Source organism: Saccopteryx leptura, chromosome 1 (assembly GCF_036850995.1).
Source record: "Saccopteryx leptura isolate mSacLep1 chromosome 1, mSacLep1_pri_phased_curated, whole genome shotgun sequence".
Taxonomy (NCBI): domain Eukaryota; kingdom Metazoa; phylum Chordata; class Mammalia; order Chiroptera; family Emballonuridae; genus Saccopteryx; species Saccopteryx leptura.
In genome coordinates this window covers 69,350,954-69,371,925 of record NC_089503.1, presented here as the reverse complement: position 1 = coordinate 69,371,925, position 20,972 = coordinate 69,350,954, and the positions used below count along the sequence as shown (strand labels likewise).

Sequence of the window (20,972 nt, the reverse complement as noted above, 5' to 3'; positions counted from 1 at the left end):
CACTTCCTCATTCTGCTCCCAGGTGAAACATGAAACTAGAAGAGTTTTCATCTGAACTCTAATGGAGCCTTTTATAATTCTAGCTTTAGACATTTTTTTTCCCTGAGAAAGTTCATTAAACTTTCCTTTTATTTTAGATTACTCAATTTGCGGGAAAGCACACATAATAATGAATACATAAATCTTCTCAATTTCTCACTAAGTCTAAGTAATACAATCTTGGTTTTACTGCCTCTGGGCTCTCACCACTCTTTTAAACTTCAAAATGTATCAGTTAGAGCAGGGGTAGTCAACCTTTTTATACCTACTGCCCACTTTTGTATCTCTGTTAGTAGTAAAATTTTCTAACCGCCCACCGATTCCACAATAATGGTGATTTATAAAGTAGGGAAGTAACTTTATTTTATAAAATTTATAAAGCAGAGTTACAGCAAGTTAAAGCATATAGTTATAATTACTTACCAAGTACTTTATGTCGGATTTTCACTAAGTTTGGCAGAATAAATCTTCATAAAACAACTTACTATAGTTAAATCTATCTTTTTATTTATACTTTGGTTGCTCTGCTACCGCCCACCATGAAAGCTGGAACACCCTGAGTTAGAGGCTGTGATCCCCATTGTTTCACTGTATTGAAAACTCAATGATAAAGCTTGTTTGGGGTAATTTCAGAGTTTATTATTGTGTTGAAGTTACAGAGAGACATATTTTGGTTCAATAGAAAATAGATTTTCTAGGTATGAGAGCTGTCTTTATAGTAAAAAGTTCCCCAATGTGGGAGGCAGTCAAGAATAGACAAAGGTCATCTGGCATGTGGTTGGAGTGAGGGGAGGTATGTTATACAAGATTACCCTTCAGCTCCCTACAACCTAGAGGTTGTATGTTTCCATTGAACAGTAACTTCACCAGCCCTTAACTGGACTCTTTTCCAGAAAAGAGCTTTCCGTACCTGCCTTCTAGAATCATATAACATCAATAATTTTTAATAAATAGCTAATATAATTGACTGTTGTGTGGCAAATTCCAAGCTAAGCACTTTAAAGATGTCAATTTAGTGAAAAGCAGATCAGGGGCACAACTCACACTCACAGTAATGAATAAAAAACCAAGCCAGGGCAATTACGTAACTTAAAAGGGCACTCGGACAAGACAGAACCACAGTGGGAAGCCAGTGAGTATGCGAACTCCAGAGAATGAACTCATAACCCCAAGTTTATGTATAATGTTGTCTATTATTTAAGTGTTTAAGTTATCTGGGAATATCATATACATCATTGTTTAAATAGCCTATCTTAACACTTTATTTATTTTTTCCCAATGTTAACATTTTAAATTTTCAACAATGGAAAAATAGTTAACTAATTTGCTATCATTAAAATGCTCTTGACATGGATAGTATGTGCAATCATAGCAAATAAAACATAGGATAGTACATGCAATCATAGCAAATAAAAGAGTAAAGTGTAAACTTTTTGTGCAATGTGACCTCAGCTTTATTTTAAAAATGTTCATAGAAGGAAACGACCAAAGTACGTGCAATGTTGAACCCAGGGTAGTAATATCTATTTTGTTCTAATATTTTTTTCTTTTTAAAAAGTCTTTTCCACAATTAATTTGTATTGTTTCTACAATTAAAAATATTTTTTTTGTTTTGTTTTGTTTTTGGTTCTATGAAGCAATTTAATTTTCTGATACAAGTTGCATGGTGTCTGGTCTAGCTCTATGGTGTATAAAGTATCATACTCTCCATAAACAAAGATATAGTTAAATGGTCATGTATTTATTTAGCGCTAAATAAACCAGTGTAGAAATGGGCAACTCAGCTTCACCCTAAAACATTAATTATTAAGGTGGATAAAGTCTGCTGATTCTTCTTTGTCCAGAATGGAGTCAAAATGCCTAGAAGTAGCAATGAATTAACTACTGCTGGGTTGATCCAGTATTTTTCAGTTCATAGATAGACGATGGGCTGGTTGGGAGGACTTAATGCAAAGTGATGTGATTTATAGTCCATTTTGGCAAACCTTTCTAAATATAAGTTGTCCCTAGGCCCCAGGATGTCAGTGCCCAGCCTTGGAGGCTGAGGAAGAGTAATTTCTGTATGATTAGGCATGCTTAACCTTTGTGGAGGCTTCAGGTGTTTCTTTTTCAGGAAGGCTGTACCATATTATTTGACATGTGTTAAATGTTTTCGGAAAACTGTACCTACCTTTGTTGTTGATTCATTAATTGTCCCTTAAGTGGCATATGAAACTTCTGCTTAAATACATCATCTTTCCCTTTCTGGCTTTGGATCTGACTGAGAATTATCCAGCATTAGACTTTGTATTCAGTGTCATTTACAGAATAACTTTTAACTCTACCCTTTATGGCATTGAGTGAATAAGGACAGGGCATAGCATCAGGAGCAGCTCAGTCTTCTAACTTTGCCTGCTAAGCAGTTGATCAACAAGATATGTTTTACAAACACACACCTATCTCTTGGGTGGAACTGTTTCTAACCCAGAATTGTCTAAAATAAGTTATTCAAAGATCTTCATGGTAGAGAACCCTGGAAGCTACAATGAGTATTCCTGCGCTCAAAGGACAAAAATGAGGGCAACAGTGTTCTATCAGCCTACTTTGCCATCACTGTGGTAAACAGGCTCTTAAAGTCCCCTGTAGTTCAATTTTAAGTTAGTTAAAGTGGAGGAAGTAGGCTCCCAAAAAATGGATCTGTTTCTTGGAGGAGGAGTCTATGATTCAGGCTTAAGCCGAGGGTGTTGCCTTCATGACAAAGGCCACTACCAAAAGTATGGTAGAGATGGCTCCTTGCCCCAGAGCTGTCAGATGTGTTCAGGGATTGATGTTAAGACTTTCATGATTCATTAAAACCAGGACATCAGAAATGCTATGCTGGGTTATAGCAGTGGTAGCTCCAGCCAAGCAAGGATCCAGAACATACAGGGTGAAGTGAGAAACGCTGGAATAAGAGGTATGTGGCAGGCACTGTGGGAACAGTGGGGTGGTCGTTAACTCAGTCTGTGAAATTCAGAAGGATTCCCAGAGGTAGCAGTGTTTAGGAGTGTTTTAGAATAAATGGAGTCAGCAGACAAAAATGAAGGAAAGTCACCAAGTTCTGCAGGAAGAAGACAGTGAGACAAGCAGCTGTCAGGACAGCAAGTTTATGAAGGGGTTCTGTGCTTCACTAAGAACACAGGCTTTAGGCTGCTGTTGATGAAGAGTCAACAAAAAGATTTAAGAGGAGGAGAGACCATTTTAGAAAGGGTTCTCTGACTGCTGGTGTGGCTAATGCATTGAGGGAAGGTGAGATCAGAGGCTAGGAATCAGTTTCGAGAGAGCCTCATTCGTGCCAGTGGCAGTGTTGACAAAGAGCGACACACAGACTAGAGAGACATTTTGGGATTGGAATTGGTGGGATTTTATGCCTGATTAGATGTGAAATCAAGGTTTGAGGCTAAAGTATATTGGAGGACTGTAATTCCATTAAGTAAAGACTTTATGCCCTATACAAACCATGATTTTGCCTGAAACCTTCTTAAAACTGTAGTATGACTTCAACTCTAGACTAGTTCTGTGCCATCTGACATTTGTACTAAATTTTTAGCTTTCCAGAGCACTTCCTCTTGTTTGGTCTCATTAAATATGCCATCTGACAAATGAAAAAACCAAATGGAAGTGATTTGACTAAATGTGTCCAGCTGGATTTGGCTGAGTTGGGACTAAAACCAAATCTCCAAACTTCCTAATCTTACATCTTAAATCAAATCCCAGTTCTGATAGTTTTTTCTGTTTTGCATGCATGATACTAGAATCAGAAAGACTTTTGAATCGAAGAAAAAGTTGAGAGCTTTGGAAAAGTCACAAAGATATCTTGGAAGTCTCTGGGGAGGAAGAGGCAACCAGCAGGGGGCAAAGAGGAGTAAATGATAGTAAGCATTGCAGGCCTTCCAGATGTCAATGTTTATCTCAATCACAGTACAAAGGCATCCTGGTGTATTAGTTTCCCTATAAACTTCCTCTGGGCACAACACATTATCCCTGGTGAGGGAGGACGGAAGGTAAGGAGGGACCAGCAGGTATGGCTGTGAATGGTGAATATAGTGGCTTCTACTTAGGACAACCTCTGGATTCCTCAGATCTGTTCAGAGGATCCTGTGTGGCTTACTAATCAGTGTTACATTTAAAATCTGTCCCCAGGAAATTTCAACTGCAGCATAAGTGGATTTGTTGAGCTACTAATTTGTTGGCGAGAGTGTCTGTACAGAAACTATGAAAGTAAGTCTGTTTGATTTAAAGTGGATCCTCAACCTCAGTGAGCAGAAGACATGAGTCTGGGTCCCAGCAAAACATCACCTCTGTATTAGAAATAGTAGGGAGAGTCATTTTGCAATTATTCTTTGTCCATGTTAGTAATTGGGAAGGGACAAAACATCTTTCATAGACCAGAAAGACATCTGTGGACAGGAAGAGAATTTTCATCTGTAGGGATCTTTACTGTCTGTTTCTTTTTTTTTTTTTTGTATTTTTCTGAAGCTGGAAACGGGGAGGCAGTCAGACAGACTCCCGCATGCGCCCGACTGGGATCCACCTGGCACGCCCACCAGGGGGTGATGCTCTGCCCATCTTGGGGCGTAGCTTTGCCGCAATCAGAGCCATTCTAGCGCCCGAGGCAGAGGCCACAGAGCCATCCTCAGCGCCCGGGCAATCGCTGCTCCAATGGAGCCTTGGCTGCCTGAAGAGAAGAGAGAGACAGAGAGGAAGGAGAGGGGAAGGGGTGGAGAAGCATATGGGTGCGTCTCCTGCGTGCCCTGGCCAGGAATCAAACCCGGGATCCTGCATGCCAGGCCGACACTCTACCACTGAGCCAGCCGGCCAGGGCTACTGTCTGTTTCTAGAAGCCAAAGGGGGTGGTGATTTTAGGATGCCTGTGTTAAGCCTAATCCGGAAGGACCAGAAACATTGAAGACACGAACAAAGTCCGTGGATTACACACCAAAGCTTTATTGACTAGCTTGGCCAAGCGGCAGCAACTCCAACAGTGGTCTGAGGGAGTGCGTGCCGGCCCTTTGTTCTACTTAGTTTTTATAGTTTTGTAAGTGGGAAGTACAGAAGCAAAAATTGTAATTAGGACCCCTTACCACTATTGGTTATAGTCATATGTCCTTTAACATGATAGGCCACGTTCAATTTGCAAGCCATACGTTATTTTGGAGAAAACAAAATTTACAAGTCAACACAATGGCAGAAAGATATCTTTTTACATATTAAAAGGAATTCCCATATTATCTAGTGTTCATCTGCTATCTCTCTGTCCAGAGAGACACGTGTTAACTACACGCATTTACATAGGAGAGGTAGTTTCTGTGGGGACAAATACCTGCAAATGGTTCATTGCTATAAGAAAAGGTTTATTTTGGTTTTTCTCTCCCTGCACCTGGCTAGCCATTCACCCCTTTCCCCACAGGTGTGGTGGAATGTCTGGGGATCCATGTTTTCCTCCCCTTTGCATTTACAATACAATGCCAAGGGCCATCCTGGTCATGCCAATCACACAGTACAGAGACTATTCTCACAATTTCTCTGCACACCTTAACCCAAATTAATAAAATGTTCTCCAAGCCTCTTAAAATATTAATATTAATTCTGTAGTTTTTGGTACCTTACAACACCTGCAGGTGAAGTGGCTCAGTGGCTCCTAATCTGGAAAGAGAGGGCGAAAGAAAGGATTTGTGATGAAAACTCCTTAATGCACTGTTTTCCTTTAAGGCAGATGTGATGCTTCACAGGCTCTACTATAACAGACTTGCCCTAGCGATCAACTCTTACTGTGGCTGACCGACTTAGAAATGGTGGTCAAATAATTGTGCTTAATAGAGAACACGACCCATAATTCTACAGTCCTCATTCTTCTGGGGCTTTTACTGATTATCTGTCTCCCTGCCTGGACTCTAAGCTCCTGCCTCAGGGACTCACCTGACTTCAGCATGATAGAGCTAGATTAGCACACTCAGTAACTACTGGTAAAATAAACAAACAAAGTACTGCTTTTATTTTTTATTTTATTTATTGACTTTTTTAGAGAGAGAAGAAAGGAAATGAGGGAGGGAGAGAGAGAGAGGGAGAGAGAGAGGGAGAGAGAGGGAGAGAGAGGGAGAGAGAGAGAGAGAGGAACATCAATCTTTTCCTGTGTATGCCCTGACCAGGGATCAAACCGGAAACCTCTGTGCATTGGGACGATGCTCTAACCAACCAAGTTATCTGGCCAGGGCCAAGGTATTGCTTTTAAAGAAAGTTCTTTTTTCTTTCCAACTATTTTCCCTCTAGTGTTTTCATTTGGAGTAGGAGAGAAAGACATACAGAAAAATGCACTTCCACACCCACAGGTGTGGCTTAAACGGAACTTGTTCAGTGTAGGACCCAACCTAATGCCTGTGAGACTCCACAGCTGCCAAGCCCAGCAAGGCAGGCAGTCAATCAGGACCAGAAGTGTTATTGACAATTCTATTTTATCCCTGAAAACCACTTTGAACATTTTTTTGAATTTCCAAGCAGATTCAAATCCCTTAGTTCTGTTTTTCTAGTTATAATTTGTTACCAATGAACACATTTGCAACTTATTTTTTAAAAACAGAACATTTACTCTGAAGTGATTCCTCATCTTAGGTAACTTGATTGGTTCCTATTTGAGTTTGATATAAAAATCATAGGATTTTCTAGCTTGTGCACTTTAAGTTTGATAAACAGAATAACAGGGAGAAAAGAGTAGGTGGTTACCATGGTGACCACAACATCTGACCTGTGTATCAACAGATAAGGCAGGGAAACAGTAGCATACTGGACAGAATTGCAATTGCTATCAATAGTTGTTAGAGGACATGTAAATGTCTGGATTCTACTTAGCCACTGGTTAATCAATCAATACATGAACAGTAATATCTGTACCTTGGCTTCAAATGCTATACTTTACAGATCAAGACAAAAAGAAAATTGCAGCATATATGAAAATGAAGAGTCATTAGGTACATTTGAAAAATGCTCTTAGGTAAGAACAAAAACTATCGTAATTTCCGAACTTGATCATTCATCCTGAAATATCAAGAAGTTTTATGCTGGCCTGGTAACTCATTTGATTAGAGTGTCATCTTGACACACCAAGGTTGCAGATTTGATCCCCAGTCAGGGCACATACAAGAACCAACCAATGAATGCATAAATAAGTGGAACAACAAGTTAATGTCTCTCTCTCTCTCTCTCTTTCTCTCTTTCTCTCTCTCTCAAATCAATTAAAAATAAAAAGCTTTAGACAAGGTCTTGATGTTGGCATTAGGAGATTTCCTAATTCAAAAAAAAAAAAATGAGAAGAGGGACTGATGTCTCAGATTAGGGGGACCTAGTTTGTGGCTTGGTGTGGCCACACAAGAAGGTGAAGTTAGGTCAGTTTTCCTAAACCATCCTTTTTTTGCATACTCTTCTCACCTAAAGGTGGCTCTGAAAAGACATTTCCTGGCCTAGGGGAACCAGCAAATTCCAACCAGCCAGCTGAAGAATTAACTCTACAATGTGAATTACTTTGTTTACTCTCCTCTACATTTTAAAAGAAGATACCAGACTAACACTTCAGTGCAGGAATTTCAAACACCAGCGGCGAGCTAAAGGTGGATTGGAGTTTGGGGGTAACACATTTTCCAGGCTCCCTTCCACACAGGCCCGCAGGTGAGTTTCACCTCCTCCACCTGTGCAGTGTAAGGCCTTTTTAGCTGAGAAGAGAAAGAAGGTAAGTAAAATAGCTAACACCTGCAAAGTGGTTTGTTACTGCTTTTAAAAGGACAGAAGGGAGACAATAATCCCATCTTTTCAATTGGCTCTTTTGTGTTGCAAAGCATCTCAAACCAGCTCTGCGGCTAGCCTGGGAAAGTGGCTCCACCTGCTTCCCTCCTAAGAGGCTTTGGCCACTGCTCTGGAGCTTCTGGTGTGTGTGTTGGGGGTGGAGTTTAGACACCTTACCACTCAGCCTGGAGGAGGAGAGGGGAACTGAATTTGGGGAGCAGCCGCCTGCTATGCTGCAAGCCACTGGGAACTGGCTAAGGAGCTGTGGTGAGAATCATGCTGTTTTTCTCAGACCCATTTCTCTTGACAGACCAGGGGGACTGTGGCCCGTAGAATGGGAAGAGGACAGCAGATTTGCCGGCCTTTCCCTTGCTGCACGTGCCTGCCGTGTCTCAGCGCCCACTTGCTTGCAGGCATCTTCTTAAGGCTGCTTCCGTTCCTGTCTGTTGCTGTCGGTGTTCTGGGGTGTGGGTCAAATAAGTTTGTAGATATGATATATATGTTTGCTCGCTTATAGTTTGCATTGGGTGTGAGGGACAGGCTGTAAGCAGGCAGGATCCTTATAGCCTATGGCTTTCCCACCCTTTTTGATGTGGGATGGTGCACTCTCATGAGGAATCCAATTATGCCTCAGATAAGTGACTTTGTATCAGAGACTTCCTTGTTTGTATATTGGATTAAAGGTTTTGATTTCTACACTATAAAATGGGGACAGACCGGGGGCTCTCTCTCTCTCAGTTCCTGAGATTAGCATTAGAGAGGAGAGCAGAGAAAGGCCACGTGGAGGAGGCCAGGAGAAGCAGCTAAGATGGTGGAGTGCTGAAGGAGAAGCCAGTTTGTGCAGAGAGAAGGAGATTGGAAAAGAGGTGAATAAGACTAGTGAGCTGGAAACCTTTGATTCTAGGAAACTCAGATAAGTCAGTAGCTTTGTGAGCGCTGAATGAGTGGGTTTTGGAGCCCAGTGTGTGTTTTTACTTGCCCGCTGGGTGCAAGCTAGGATTAAAGCTAATGGCCCACCAGTTCTTGGCTCCATTGTTTCATTACCAACTGTCCGAATCTAATGTGAACCCGCCTGGGCCAGGTGGCTGTGATGGTGGCCGTGGCTTCTGGCCTTACTTGGGGGAAGACTCAGTTAATTTTTTTTTGTCCTTCACCTCAGTTTGCTCAGCCCCGAAACCATACTCTGGGAGTTTGATTCACCCCTGACCTCTTCATAGTAAGTCTGTTCCGTGTGAACTGGGAGACTCCTGATACTGTGTACCCAGAGTGTTAAGCCTAATCTGGAGGGGCTTGAAACATTGAAGACATGACAAAATCCGTCTATTCCACACCAGAGTTTTATTGTTTAGCTTGGCCAAGTGGCGGCAACTCCGACAGAAATCTGAGGGAGAGCGCACCGGCCCTTTATTTGCCTAGTTTTTATAGTTTTGTAAGGGGGAAGTACAGAAGCAAAAATTGCAATTAGGTGCCCTTTACCACTATTGGTTATAGTCATATGTCCTTTAATACTATAGGACCATGTTCAATTTGCAAGCCATACATCATTTTGGAGAAAACAAAATTTATAAGTCAACACAGTGGTAGAAAGATGTCTTTTTACATATTAAAAGGCATTCCTATATTCTCTAATGTTTATCCGCCATCTCTGTCCAGAGTCACACACATTAACCACATGCATTCACATAGGAGAGGTAGTTTCCGTGGGGACAAATACCCACAAATGGCTCATTACTATAAGAAAAGGTTTATTTAGGCTTTTCTCTTCCTGCACCTGGCTAGCCATTCACCCCTTTCCCCACAGGTGTGGTGGAATGTCAGGGAATCCATGTTTTCCTTCCCTTTGCATTTACAATACAATGCCAAGGGCCATCCTGGTTTTAGGCCAATCACACAGTACAGAGATTATTCTCAAAATTTCTCTGCACACCTTAACCCAAATTAATAAAATGTTCTTCAAGCCTCTTAAAATATTAATATTAATTCCGCAGCTTTTGGTACTTTACAACACCTGCGGCTGAAGTGGCGCAGTGGCTCCTCACAGAGAATGATTTAGGAATGTGAAGTTCTCGCTGCTAACTTAAATGGGTTCCAGAAATCCCGGGATCCACATTGACTTCACATCAGATACTTGATGTATGCGCTTTCTGTTCAAAATAGCCAGAGCCTGCTGACGGAGAGCATAGTTTGGCGGATATATGGGGGCAGACTTATGTGTCTGAAAGGACCAATACATTTATAGGGTTGAGTCTTGCCTTCTCTAAGTATAAGCTGTGCAGCCTTGAAAAACCACTGAACTTTGTGCTATCAGTTTTCTCATTTATAAGATGGAAATTATGTTATTTAGTAAGGTTGTTTAAAAACTGGTAGTTGAGCGCAGGGAGCTGGACTCTAAGGTCCTCTAGGGAACAGGGACTATGGTTACCTAATTTGAGGGCATATGGTTAAATATCCAGAGAAGGTCATTTATTAACAATTGTAGTATAGTAGTTAAGAATGTCAGCTTAGATCCTTTTGCCAGACTTTGAATCCCTGTCCCCTCATGGTTAGCTTAGGTTAGCTAAACAACGTAAGCATGTTTCCACTAAGGTAGAAAGAGTAGTAACTACTTCATGGATCTGTGAGAAATTAAAGACCTAATGTTTCATATGTAAAGCCATTAGCATTGTCCCTAGCATACAGTAAATGCTCAGTCAATGTTGGTGGTTGTTATTATGGGGCAGAAATCTGACTGTGGAGCTGGACAGTTGGCCTCCCTAGACTCAATTCGCCTCATTTGTTATTTTTTTGTTTTGTTTTTAAATAAAGAGATTGGACCAGATAACTCCTAAGGAGCCTCCCATCGCTAAACAGCTATTTCCTAGGGACATTCATGTACATATCACTTAGCCCTGCCCTTCCTTGCAAAGGGCCATAAATTAAAACTTCAAACACATTTTGTGATGGAAAAACCACCCAACAGAATAGACATTTTGGACTTAAAAATTATGGCCAGTGCATAAAGCCAGATGTGTCATTTTATAGAGTCGCATGAATTGATTTCCTTATGACATATTTTCACAGCCCCAGCTGCTACTTTGCATGTCTGTGGTGTTGGAGACATAGATATTTGCATGCAAACACTTAGTGCTGGTTTTAAGAAACTATTCACACCAGTTGGCTGAGAGTGGCAAGTGTTAGCGTTTCTAGTTTCTATATTATTTCGAGAGGGAACTTTCACCTGACTATCTTCTGATGGCAATTAATATGCATCTGGCATTACAACTGAGTTGTTGGCAGCCAATTTAAAAACCAGCCCAGATTTGCTCCTCACCCTGCCTCTGGGGCGAGAAAGCTGACTTGCTAGGCTGGGGAGATTTGTGTTCTCAGACATGGGTGCCACCCCCCACCCCCATCCTACCCACCCCAGTTGGGACTTCCTTGGCTATTTCATTCTCTCCTTGCCCCCTAACAAATCTACTTCTCAGTTCATCTAAATCCCTGTGAGTTCTCTGAGCTAGGCTAGCACCCCCATTAATCATAGAGCAAATACTCAACAGGTGTTTAGGATGAATTTGTTTGATGTAAGACAACCAAGAGGCCAGAGCCTGTTTCTTTCTGATGCTGACACATCATACAAGAAGTCCTGGCTCTTTGCATGGTAGTGTGAGACCGAGAAAGGAAACAAGTATTCTAATAATCAATGAGAAAAACTACCATTGTCCATGTCCTTTAAAAATTTTTGTAAAAAAAAATTTTTTTTGTCAAAATACTAAAAACTTTTGTTGGCTATGAATGTATAGGGAAATGGGGAAAAAAAGTAAAATGAATATTTGTCAATTACACCATTACTTAAAATGTTAGAAACAATAAGAAGTAAAGTGTTTTCTTTTTTAAGAAGAGTAGTTTGGAGAGGGCTTGCCTTTGTTTCTGTCAGTCCTATGACTTACCAAACTGAGCAAGCATCTCCATGCCGTGGCAAATTGTCATACTTCTTTTGAAGTCTGGGTCGGCTTTCAACTTCTTCTTTATCCTTTGCTCTTTTAGTGTTATAAACTACCTCCCAGGGTTCGTTTAATGTAAAGTTTCATTCCAGTGTGATTTCCTCTGGAATATGTTCATCCTTTTCATTTCAACCACTTAACTCCCTTATGCTCGTAAATTTTCCTTCGCTAAGCTCCTCGTGTCGTCTAGCTGTGGTTCCTCAAAGGGCAGCCCAGTCAACATTCCCGCTGTCGCTGTATCTTTAATTCCCTGCTCCATTTGAATTTCATTTTGTCCGTATTCTTTTTTTTTTGTTTTTCTGCTGCACATTCATCTTTGTGGGCTGATTCCTTCTTTGGATTACCCATTTTTGTAAAATGTTACATGTGTTTATCATGTGTGGGGGACAAGAAACCAAACAGCTACATGCTTTGCTGTGTGTGTGTGAATCCCTCAGAAGTGTGTGGAGAGCCATTATCACCAGAATTTGGAAATGGCAAGAGGCGTCCCTGATCATGATGTGCATCTGTTTTTACATAGAGGTTTGTGGACCAAAGAGCTAACAGCAAGCTTATTCTTTATTCATTCACTCACAATGAGTGTACTATGGTAAATTAAGTTTGAATCATGTTGTTACGGAACTGGTGCTACTTAATTAAACCATAGTAATAGAAATTCATGCATATTGGAACCATACAGATACAAAAAAAAAACTTGGCTGTAGTTCATTGTCAGTAATATCTGTGTTGAATGAATGAATGGGCATGTTCATTCACACTGAGCTCAGTTTTGCAGTCTTGGTGTTTGGATAGCCTTGCCCATAACTCTCCACCTTCTCTTCTCTTCCTTCCTGTATAATATGTCCAAAATAGCAGGTAAAGGCATGTCTTCCCAAAGCCAGCTTTAAATAAATCATTGAACTCTTAAGTCTCATATACAAAAGGACCAACTCCTTAAGACTTTTCTTAACAAAATCCTCCCTGAGTGCCCAGCTTTACTTCTAAAAGGAACTAAGTTGATCAACAGATTAAACACAAGATACTAAAGGGACTCCCAGGCTCCCTGGGTAGTTTGGTATCTTCTTCTGAGAGGAGGGATCAGACCTCATGGACAGAAGAAGAGAGGGGTCTTATGTTGGCAGAACTTCCCTGGCCCTTTTCTCTCTTGTCCTAAAATCCAGTGATTAAAGAATAATAATAAAGGAGGTCTGGGGGAGGGACTCACAGATAGTTCTAAACTTTACTTAGCCCACTGGGACATGTAAGCAGTAACGGAGTGGTGGTCATCAGCACTGGTTTTGTCTGATAGGGGTTCAGGATTGGCTCTGTCACTTCTTGCTCAGTGAGCCTCCCCAAGCTATATACATAGGATCTCAGAAACTCATTTCTCCATCTGTAGCCTGTTAGAATTATTTCCAAGGGTTGTTGAGTGTCCTGAACAAGATAAGGACTGCAATGCACTTCAAGTAGTATCTTGTAAAATAAAAGCTTGGGAAACAGAAATAATTTTACTGAGACATAATTCAGGTAGATGTCATTCTTTTCACTAAAATTGTCTTGTCCACAGTGTACAGCACTGTGGTTGCAGAATCAGAGTGTAATATACACACAGAACTTCGGAACTTGACAGAAGTTACCCAACCCGTGCATAGGGGACCAAGGCTAAGTAAGACCTGTGTTTTCTCCTGCCTCCTTATTATCAATTGGTGATTCAGAATCAAAATTTTCTTCTGCCTTTGTAGAGTCAGCCCCTAAATCCTTTCAAAATAACTCCTTTAGGTGTGAAAGGCATTGTCAAAGCTTCCAATAAAATGACACTCAAGTCACAATGGCAGGGTCCTGCTGACTTCTTGAACAGTGCTGCCTCCCCTGGAATGATCAGCTGGCCCCAGGGGCATCCCCATCTGGTTACCATGGGTTCCCACAAACACACTTTGGAGATTTTTTAGGACAGGCACTGAGTAATTATCACTGCTCTACCCAACTGCTGACTGGTTGTGGTTCACAGTTCTGCCTTTAGGGGGCACGTAAAAAGTGTAGATTGTTCCAGGGATTCTGAATTGGTTGGTCTGGAGTGGAGCAGAGGCACTGGCGTAATAAAAAATATTTCCCAGGTGAGGTGCAGGTAAAGCTGAGAACTTCTGCTCTAGCGCCTAGAGGTGTCAGAGTCTAAGAACAGAGCTAGCCCTGGCTGCAGTTTTCTAGACAGAAATATGACCTTCACTGTTGGTCAAATAAGTTTGGGGTTTTTTTTTGTTTGTTTGTTTGTTTTTATTTGTTGTGACACCTTAGTTTTTCATTGATTGCTTTCTCATATGTGCCTTGACCATGGGGCTACAGCAGACCAAGTAACCCCTTTGTTGGGCAAATAAAATATATTATGCTCACTTTGTTAAAGATGGTACTGCCCACATGGAGGCCATTGCCCAGGTGATATTAATGTGTGTTGGGGGCGGGCTGTGGGCAGGCAGAATCCTTGTAGCCTGGGGCTTGGTTTTGGGATTAAGCCTTTCCCACCCTTTTTGATGTGGGGTGGTACAATCCCATCATGCCCCAGATAAGTGACTTTGTTAGAGACTTCCCTGTTTTGTATATTGGATTAAAGGTTTTGAATCTACACTATAAAATGGGGGCAGAACGGGAGCTTGCTCTCTTGGTTCCTGGGATGATTAGCATGAGAGAGCAGAGAGATCACAGCAGAAAGCAGAGAAAGGCCATGTGGAGGAGGCCAGAAGAAGCAGCCAAGATGGTGGAGTGTTGAGTGAAAAGCCAGTTAGTGCAGAGTTTGTGCAGGGAGAAGGAAGGAGATGGAGAACAGAGGTGAATAAAGTCTGGTGAGCTAGAAACCTTTGATTCTAGGAAACTCGGATAAGTCAGTAGCTTTGTGAGTGTAAGGCCAGGAGTCGCCATCGTGGCCATTCACATGCAGGTTCCCACTGGATTCGGGCAGACTATAAAGAAATGGCGGAGTCAGAGGATGGGGGGCCATCCTATTTATTGGTGTCTCACCAAGACAGGCAAACCACAAAAGAAGACAAGGGAAAAGCAGAAAACCAGCTCTTCCCATGAAGGGCAAGGGATCAGGGAAGCCCCTGCAATTGTGATAGCAGGAACTGTGTGTCCAAGCTCCTGGTCTGTCCCACTTTATAGTGTAGAAAACCAAAATCCCTTAATCCAATATACAAACAAGGAAGTCTCCGATACAAAGTCACCCATCCAAGGCATAATTGGATTCCTCATGAGAGTGCACCACCCAGATAATACAATCATTCAAGGGTGTGGGGAAAAGCTTAGTCCCAAAACCAAACCCCAGGCTACAACGACCTGGCCTGCTTATAGCCTGTCCCCCACACCCAATATAAGTCACAAGCGAGCAAACATATATATCACATTTACAAACTTATTTGACCAACAGTGAGCACTGAATGTTAGTGGTTTTTGGAGCCCAGTGTGTGTTTTTACTTGCCCACAGGGTGCAAGCTAGGATTAAAGACTATGGCCCACCAGTTTTTGACTCCGTTGTTTCTTTAACGACTGTCCAAATTCAATGCAAACCTGCATGGGCAAGGAGGCGGCTGTGATGGTGGCCCTGGCTGTGGATACTGGCTTTACACTCTTGGTCAAGCCAGCGACCTTGGGTCCAAGACCTTGGGTCCAAGCTGGTGAGCTTTGCTCAAACCAGATGAACCCACGCTCAAGCTGGTGACCTCGGGGTCTCGAACCTGGGTCCTTCCACATCCCAGTCCGATGCTCTATCCATTGCACCACCACCTGGTCAGGCTCAAATAAGTTTTTAAATATGATATATATGTTTGCTGTCTTATAGTTTATATTGGATGTGGGGGGACAGGCTATAAGCAGGCAGTATTCTTATAGCCTAAGGCTTAGTTTTGGGACTAAGCCTTTCCCACCCTTTTTGATGTAGGGTGGTGCACTCTCATGAGGAATCCCATTATGCCTCAGATAAGTGACTTTGTATCAGAGACTTCATTGTTTGTATATTAGATTAAAGGTTTTGGTTTCTGCACTATAAAGTGGGGCAGACGCGGAGCTTGCTCTTGCTCGGTTCCTGAGATTAGCATTAGAGGAGAGAGCAGAGAGGAGAGCAGAGAGAGGCCACGTGGAGAGGCCAGGAGAAGCAGCCAAGATGGTGGAGTGCTGAGTGAGAAGCCAGTTTGTGCAAGGAAAAGGAAGGAGATAGGGAACAGAGGTGAATAAGTCTGGTGAGCTAGAAACCTTTGATTCTAGGAAACTCAGATAAAGTCAGTAGCTTTGTGAGCACTGAATGAGTGGGTTTTGAAGCCCAGTGTGTGTTTTTACTTGCCCGCCAGGTGCAAGCTAGGATTAAAGATGATGGCCCACCAGCTTTTGGCTCCGTTGTTTCTTTACCGTTTGTCCGAATCCAATGCAAACCTGCATGGGCCAGGTGGCTGTGATGATAGCAGTAAATACTGGTCACACATTCACCTTCATGGAGATTGTCAGCTTGGGAGGTGGCAAGCTGGCCTCATAGTGTGTTAGAACCTGGTTACTGCTGATTCTTCTTACCTTGGCCAATATTTCCTCAACACTGTTTCCTCAGAGAGTGTCCCACACATCTTCACTGAACTTTTTTGTGACAGCTGCCTAATTGGCATCAACTTTACTTCCCCCTATTAACCTTTCAGCCCCGTCTCCACTCTGCCGACATCATTATCATCTTGCTAAAATGAGAATTCCATTGTTACACCCCCATCTTCTAGCCACAGAGCTGTTCCCTGTTCCCAGCAGGAAAAACTTTCTTGCCAGAACACCCAATTAATAGTGATAACATTATTTTCCTACATAACAATGTTTTTTACTTTGAAATGTAATTTTTGTTAATCCTCTGCTCAGTGGATTCAACAAAGTTAATATTTTATATTCAACAAAGTTAATGGCCTTAGCAGGCCAGTTCAGATCCCTGCTCTGAGTCTTCACTACCCAGAATTGCCCAACTGCAGAGCCCGCTGCCCTTTCCTCTGGGAACCTGCAGCACAGTCAAGGAATTCAGCACATTGCCTTGTAATTTGCTGTTTGCGATCTATCTCCACCTCCCCCACCCCCACCCCAAGGCCAAGCGCTGCATTTATCTTTATAATCCCTTGAGCAGAATGGGCCACGGGGGTGGGGGGTGGCGGGGTGGCAAGGGGGGTAGCGGGGGGGGGGGGGGGGAGGGAATTGAGGAAGCCGGTTTGAGGGCAAATCATCTCCAATCTTCAGGAAACCCCTGAATGCAGAGGGTTCACTGAGAGTGGATCAGTAGCCCTAATAGTGTCATCATTTCTGGGACCTGGCTCCCTGGTGCTACCTTCTGCTCAGCAGACCAGATCTCCCACTGCCGCTCCGCATCACTGGCTTCACTGCCTTTCCAGAGGACTGGGTTGTGTTCTGTCAGCTACTTGGAGGTTATTTCACCAACAAATCATGAAAAGGCAGCCAAACAGGACTGTTTGGGGTTTTGAGGGTTTTTTTCTTTTTCTTTCTTTCTTTCTTTTTTTTTTTTTTTTTTGGCCCTGTGTTTTTACTGGTAGACATTGTAATCAGCTGTCGTGATAGCTATAATCAATTAGCTTACGAGCTATTTTTTTCCATCTGGACTAATTGAAGAGTTGCTTTGTTTTTGTTTTTGCTTTCCCCTCTCCATTCATTCCCCCACTGTTACCACTGAGCCATGTGACTGAACCCCTGCAGAACCTTCAGCTGCTCCTCCTTCAGGATGTGGCAGCAATCCATTAATCTCCAGGAAGATTTGCATCTGCATGAATATCTAGGAGTAATGCATTTGGAAAATATGTCTCTATTATTAAAGTGAAAAGAGAAAATTGTAACTCATCTAGATTTGATAAGATTGAAAATTAAGATTCAGTTGGTGTTGGTGGATCTGCAAAGCATGACATCGGTAGCTTCAAAGGGAAAAGATCTGAGACTTTTTAATATGAGTGGTGCCCCACCCTTCCGAAGAAATGTAAGCAAGTGTAAGATCAGTAGAGGTAAGAGGGAGAGGTGGAGGGTTCTAGAAAATATTTGTTACTTTTGAAGCTGAGATTTCTCTTCAATAAGTCACAAGGCAGCGATGCTTCCCTGTCAGCCTCAGAACATGGCTGGCAGAGCACTTGGTTGGACAAACATTACAGCAAACAGTTTTTTCATGCCTACACAATTCCAGCTCCTAAACTCCTAAACAAGGGAGAAAAAGTAGGACCTAGCCCTTGCCTGCAAGGAGCTTAAAGTCTAATAGAAGGAGAAAGATTTATTTTGAAGACAAATCACACACAATAAAGCATTTATTATAGTGGGAGGAAAGTGTGTATACTGGGGCAAAAGCAAAGAAGTGGGGTTAGAGAAAAAGAAATCCCCTTTCCAAACCTTCTGTTACCTTCAGGAGTGTATGGCCAGAAGCAGCAACCACTGTCACAGCCGCCTGGCCCATGCACGTTCACATTTGATTTGGGCAGATGGTAATGAAACAACAGAGCCAAGAGCTGGTGGGCCATTTTTCTTTATTTTAGACTCATACTGGCCAACAAGTAAAAACAAACACATGAGGCACCAAAACCCACTCTCATGTTCTCCTCTTCCACAACCAGGCGAATCTTCCAGTTTTTTCTAGAATCAAAGGCTTCATCAGCCTCATTCAGTCCCCTCTGCATGCCTCCATTTTGGCTGCCTCCTCTCCTCCACGTGGCCTCTCGGCCCTGCTACAACATGATCTCTTCTCTTTTCTCAAAAATGGCCTCCTAGCTCCTCCTTTTAAAACTTTTTGGCGTGAAAACCCTCCCCCAGCACATATTAGCATAACCAAGCCCCTTCCCATGTGAGAGCATCATTATGTGAGCATTGGCCGTCTTTAACAATGAGAGTGAGCAAAACCAGAAAATACAGATTTTACAACTCATTTGCCCAACAAAGAGGTTCCAAACTTTCAAGAGGAAATAATTACTAATTTCTTTGTCTTGAAGTTTCTATTTACAAAGTGGATACATTCTGCCAGTGATCTATTTCTTTTTAGAATGCATTTTGAAGAGCAGTTGGAAAGGACTTTGAACAGTGCCCTCCTCCAAGGATAGCTATTAAATAAGCTCCATGATAAAAAACATAGTATGTCCAAAGCAATACCCATTGAACTACTAATAAAATTTTATCACCAGTTCCTATAAAAATTACTGCAGGGCCCTGAAGTTCTTGTAGAAATGAAAAACTGAGAAACCGGTATTAATTCTACTGGTTAGGTGGCAAAAACCAGAACATGAAGCTGAGAGACCTGATCAAGGATCCCAGGACTCACTGCCGGGGCTGCAGCCTCCTTGTAATCAGTTTTAAAGACCCTGTTCTCTTCCCTGTTTCTGTGCTTGAGGCTCTGACTATAGGTATATTGATGTGCAGGTTTTTTCTGCATGGAATTAAACAAAACCCACAAAAAAACTGTGCTTTCTTCTTTGGAGATAGGACTCTTTTCATAAAGTTGTATTCAGTATAGTTTTATTAAGCACATGCTGTGGGCTAGGTATTAGGAAACATGTTAGACATGGTCTCCACTCTCACAAAGCTTAGAATCCAATTATGGGGCCATTGAGATTCCGTGTGATTAATGGTATGGAGGTCTTTTAGGCTGCTGAGGAAAGAACCCTTAATTAACTCAACTTGATGATACAATCATAGAAGGCTCCCTGAAAGAAAGGTCAAAGCTTGGATGTGAAATTCTGAGAAATGAGGCCTAAAGTATAGAAAGGAAGAACACTAAGTAGAAAGAACTCCCTGGCTGGTGGCTCAGTGGATAGTGTTGGCCCAGTATATGGATGTCTGAGGTTTGATCCCTAGTCAAGGTACACAGGAAAAGTGACCATCTCCTTCCCCCCTCCCCTTTCTCTCCCTCTTCCCCTCTGGCAGCCAGTGGCTAGATTTGTTCAAGTGTGGCCCCAGAAGTTGATAACTAAATTTGGAGCACATCAGCCTCACATGTTAAAAATAGCTTGGTACTTGAGCATTGGCCCCAGATGAGGTTGGTGGGTGGGTCCTGGTTGGGGCACCTGTGGGAGTCTGCCTCACTATCTCCCCTCTTCTCACCTGGAAAAAGAAAAATGATAGGCCCTAGGAAGTGAAAGTCGTTCACCAGGCTGGAGTTTAGACCACGGTCCCTTGGAGCCTGGATTGCTGAGGACGACCCAGAAGAAGCTTTATGCCCAGCTGTAGTTCAATGGTTTTAAGCAGGATTGTGACAGGATCAATTTTGCCATTAGAAAAAAAATCATATTTGCTGTGAGCAGAATGAATAGGAGGGAAGACAACTATTAAGAAGACAGGGATTGGCCCTGGCCGGTTGGCTCAGTGGCAGAGTGTTGGCCTGGCGTGCGGGAGTCCTGGGTTCAATTTCCGGCCAGGGCACACAGGAGATGCGCCCATCTGCTTCTCCACCCCTCCCCCTCTCCTTCCTCTCTGTCTCTCTCTTCCCCTCCCGCAGCCAAGTCTCCATTGGAGCAAAGTTGGCCCGGGCTCTAAGGATGGCTCTGTGACCTCTGCCTCAGGTGCTAGAATGGCTCTGGTTGCAGCGGAACAATGCCCCAGATGGGCAGAGCATCGCCCCCTGGTGGGCATGCCGGGTGGATCCCGGTCGGGCGCATGCGGGAGTCTGTCTGACTGCCTCCCCGTTTCCAACTTCAGAAAAATACAAAAAAAAAGACAGGGATTAAGATTGTCAGTGTACGCGGTAGAGGAGACAGATGTAGGCCTCAGCTGGATGCTCTCACTCCCCTCTTTTATAGAACACGGTAAGGATTATATTCATGGTTATCACCAGGCACTTTGTATACGTACAAGGATTCCTTTGTTGGTAGTGATAATACTTAATGATAGTGTTACATTGAATTAAAATTACTGTATATTTAATTAGTCACACTGCAACCTATGTACACTTAACATTTAGTAGGACATATATGTAGGAGACATTATTGATTTAATCTATGCATGTTTGGTGGCTGATAGATTTGAGGATTCTTTGCCACAACACCAAGGATTCCAGTTTATCTTCAAATTTGAACATGGGCAATGAGGATATAGAATTGTAGTTCACAGCAGTTAGTATGTGAACTAATCCTTTTTCCTGTGATTTGCAGCAAATTATTTAACCTCTAGTAGGATCAGTTTCCTTGTCTATAAAATGGATAT

The 20,972-nt window shown here is 42.4% G+C and overlaps 1 protein-coding gene across 19 annotated transcripts in view; it reads left to right on the top strand.

The window, feature by feature from the left end:
• DLG2 (discs large MAGUK scaffold protein 2) overlaps nucleotides 1-20,972 on the top strand; it is a 2,140,731-nt gene that overhangs the window by 1,878,652 nt on the left and 241,107 nt on the right. Inside the window, exons 1-2 of one of the 19 annotated variants that reach the window (XM_066369867.1) lie at nucleotides 2,841-2,974; nucleotides 4,201-4,278. The exons of 16 other annotated variants lie outside the window; for them this stretch is intronic. In XM_066369867.1, the coding sequence (XP_066225964.1) occupies nucleotides 2,893-2,974; nucleotides 4,201-4,278 (160 nt within the window). In that variant the 5' untranslated portion in view covers nucleotides 2,841-2,892. Of the gene's footprint in view, nucleotides 1-2,840; nucleotides 2,975-4,200; nucleotides 4,279-13,367; nucleotides 13,456-20,972 lie in introns of those variants that run through there. 2 more of the 19 variants (XM_066369871.1, XM_066369920.1) reach the window with 2 other exon arrangements.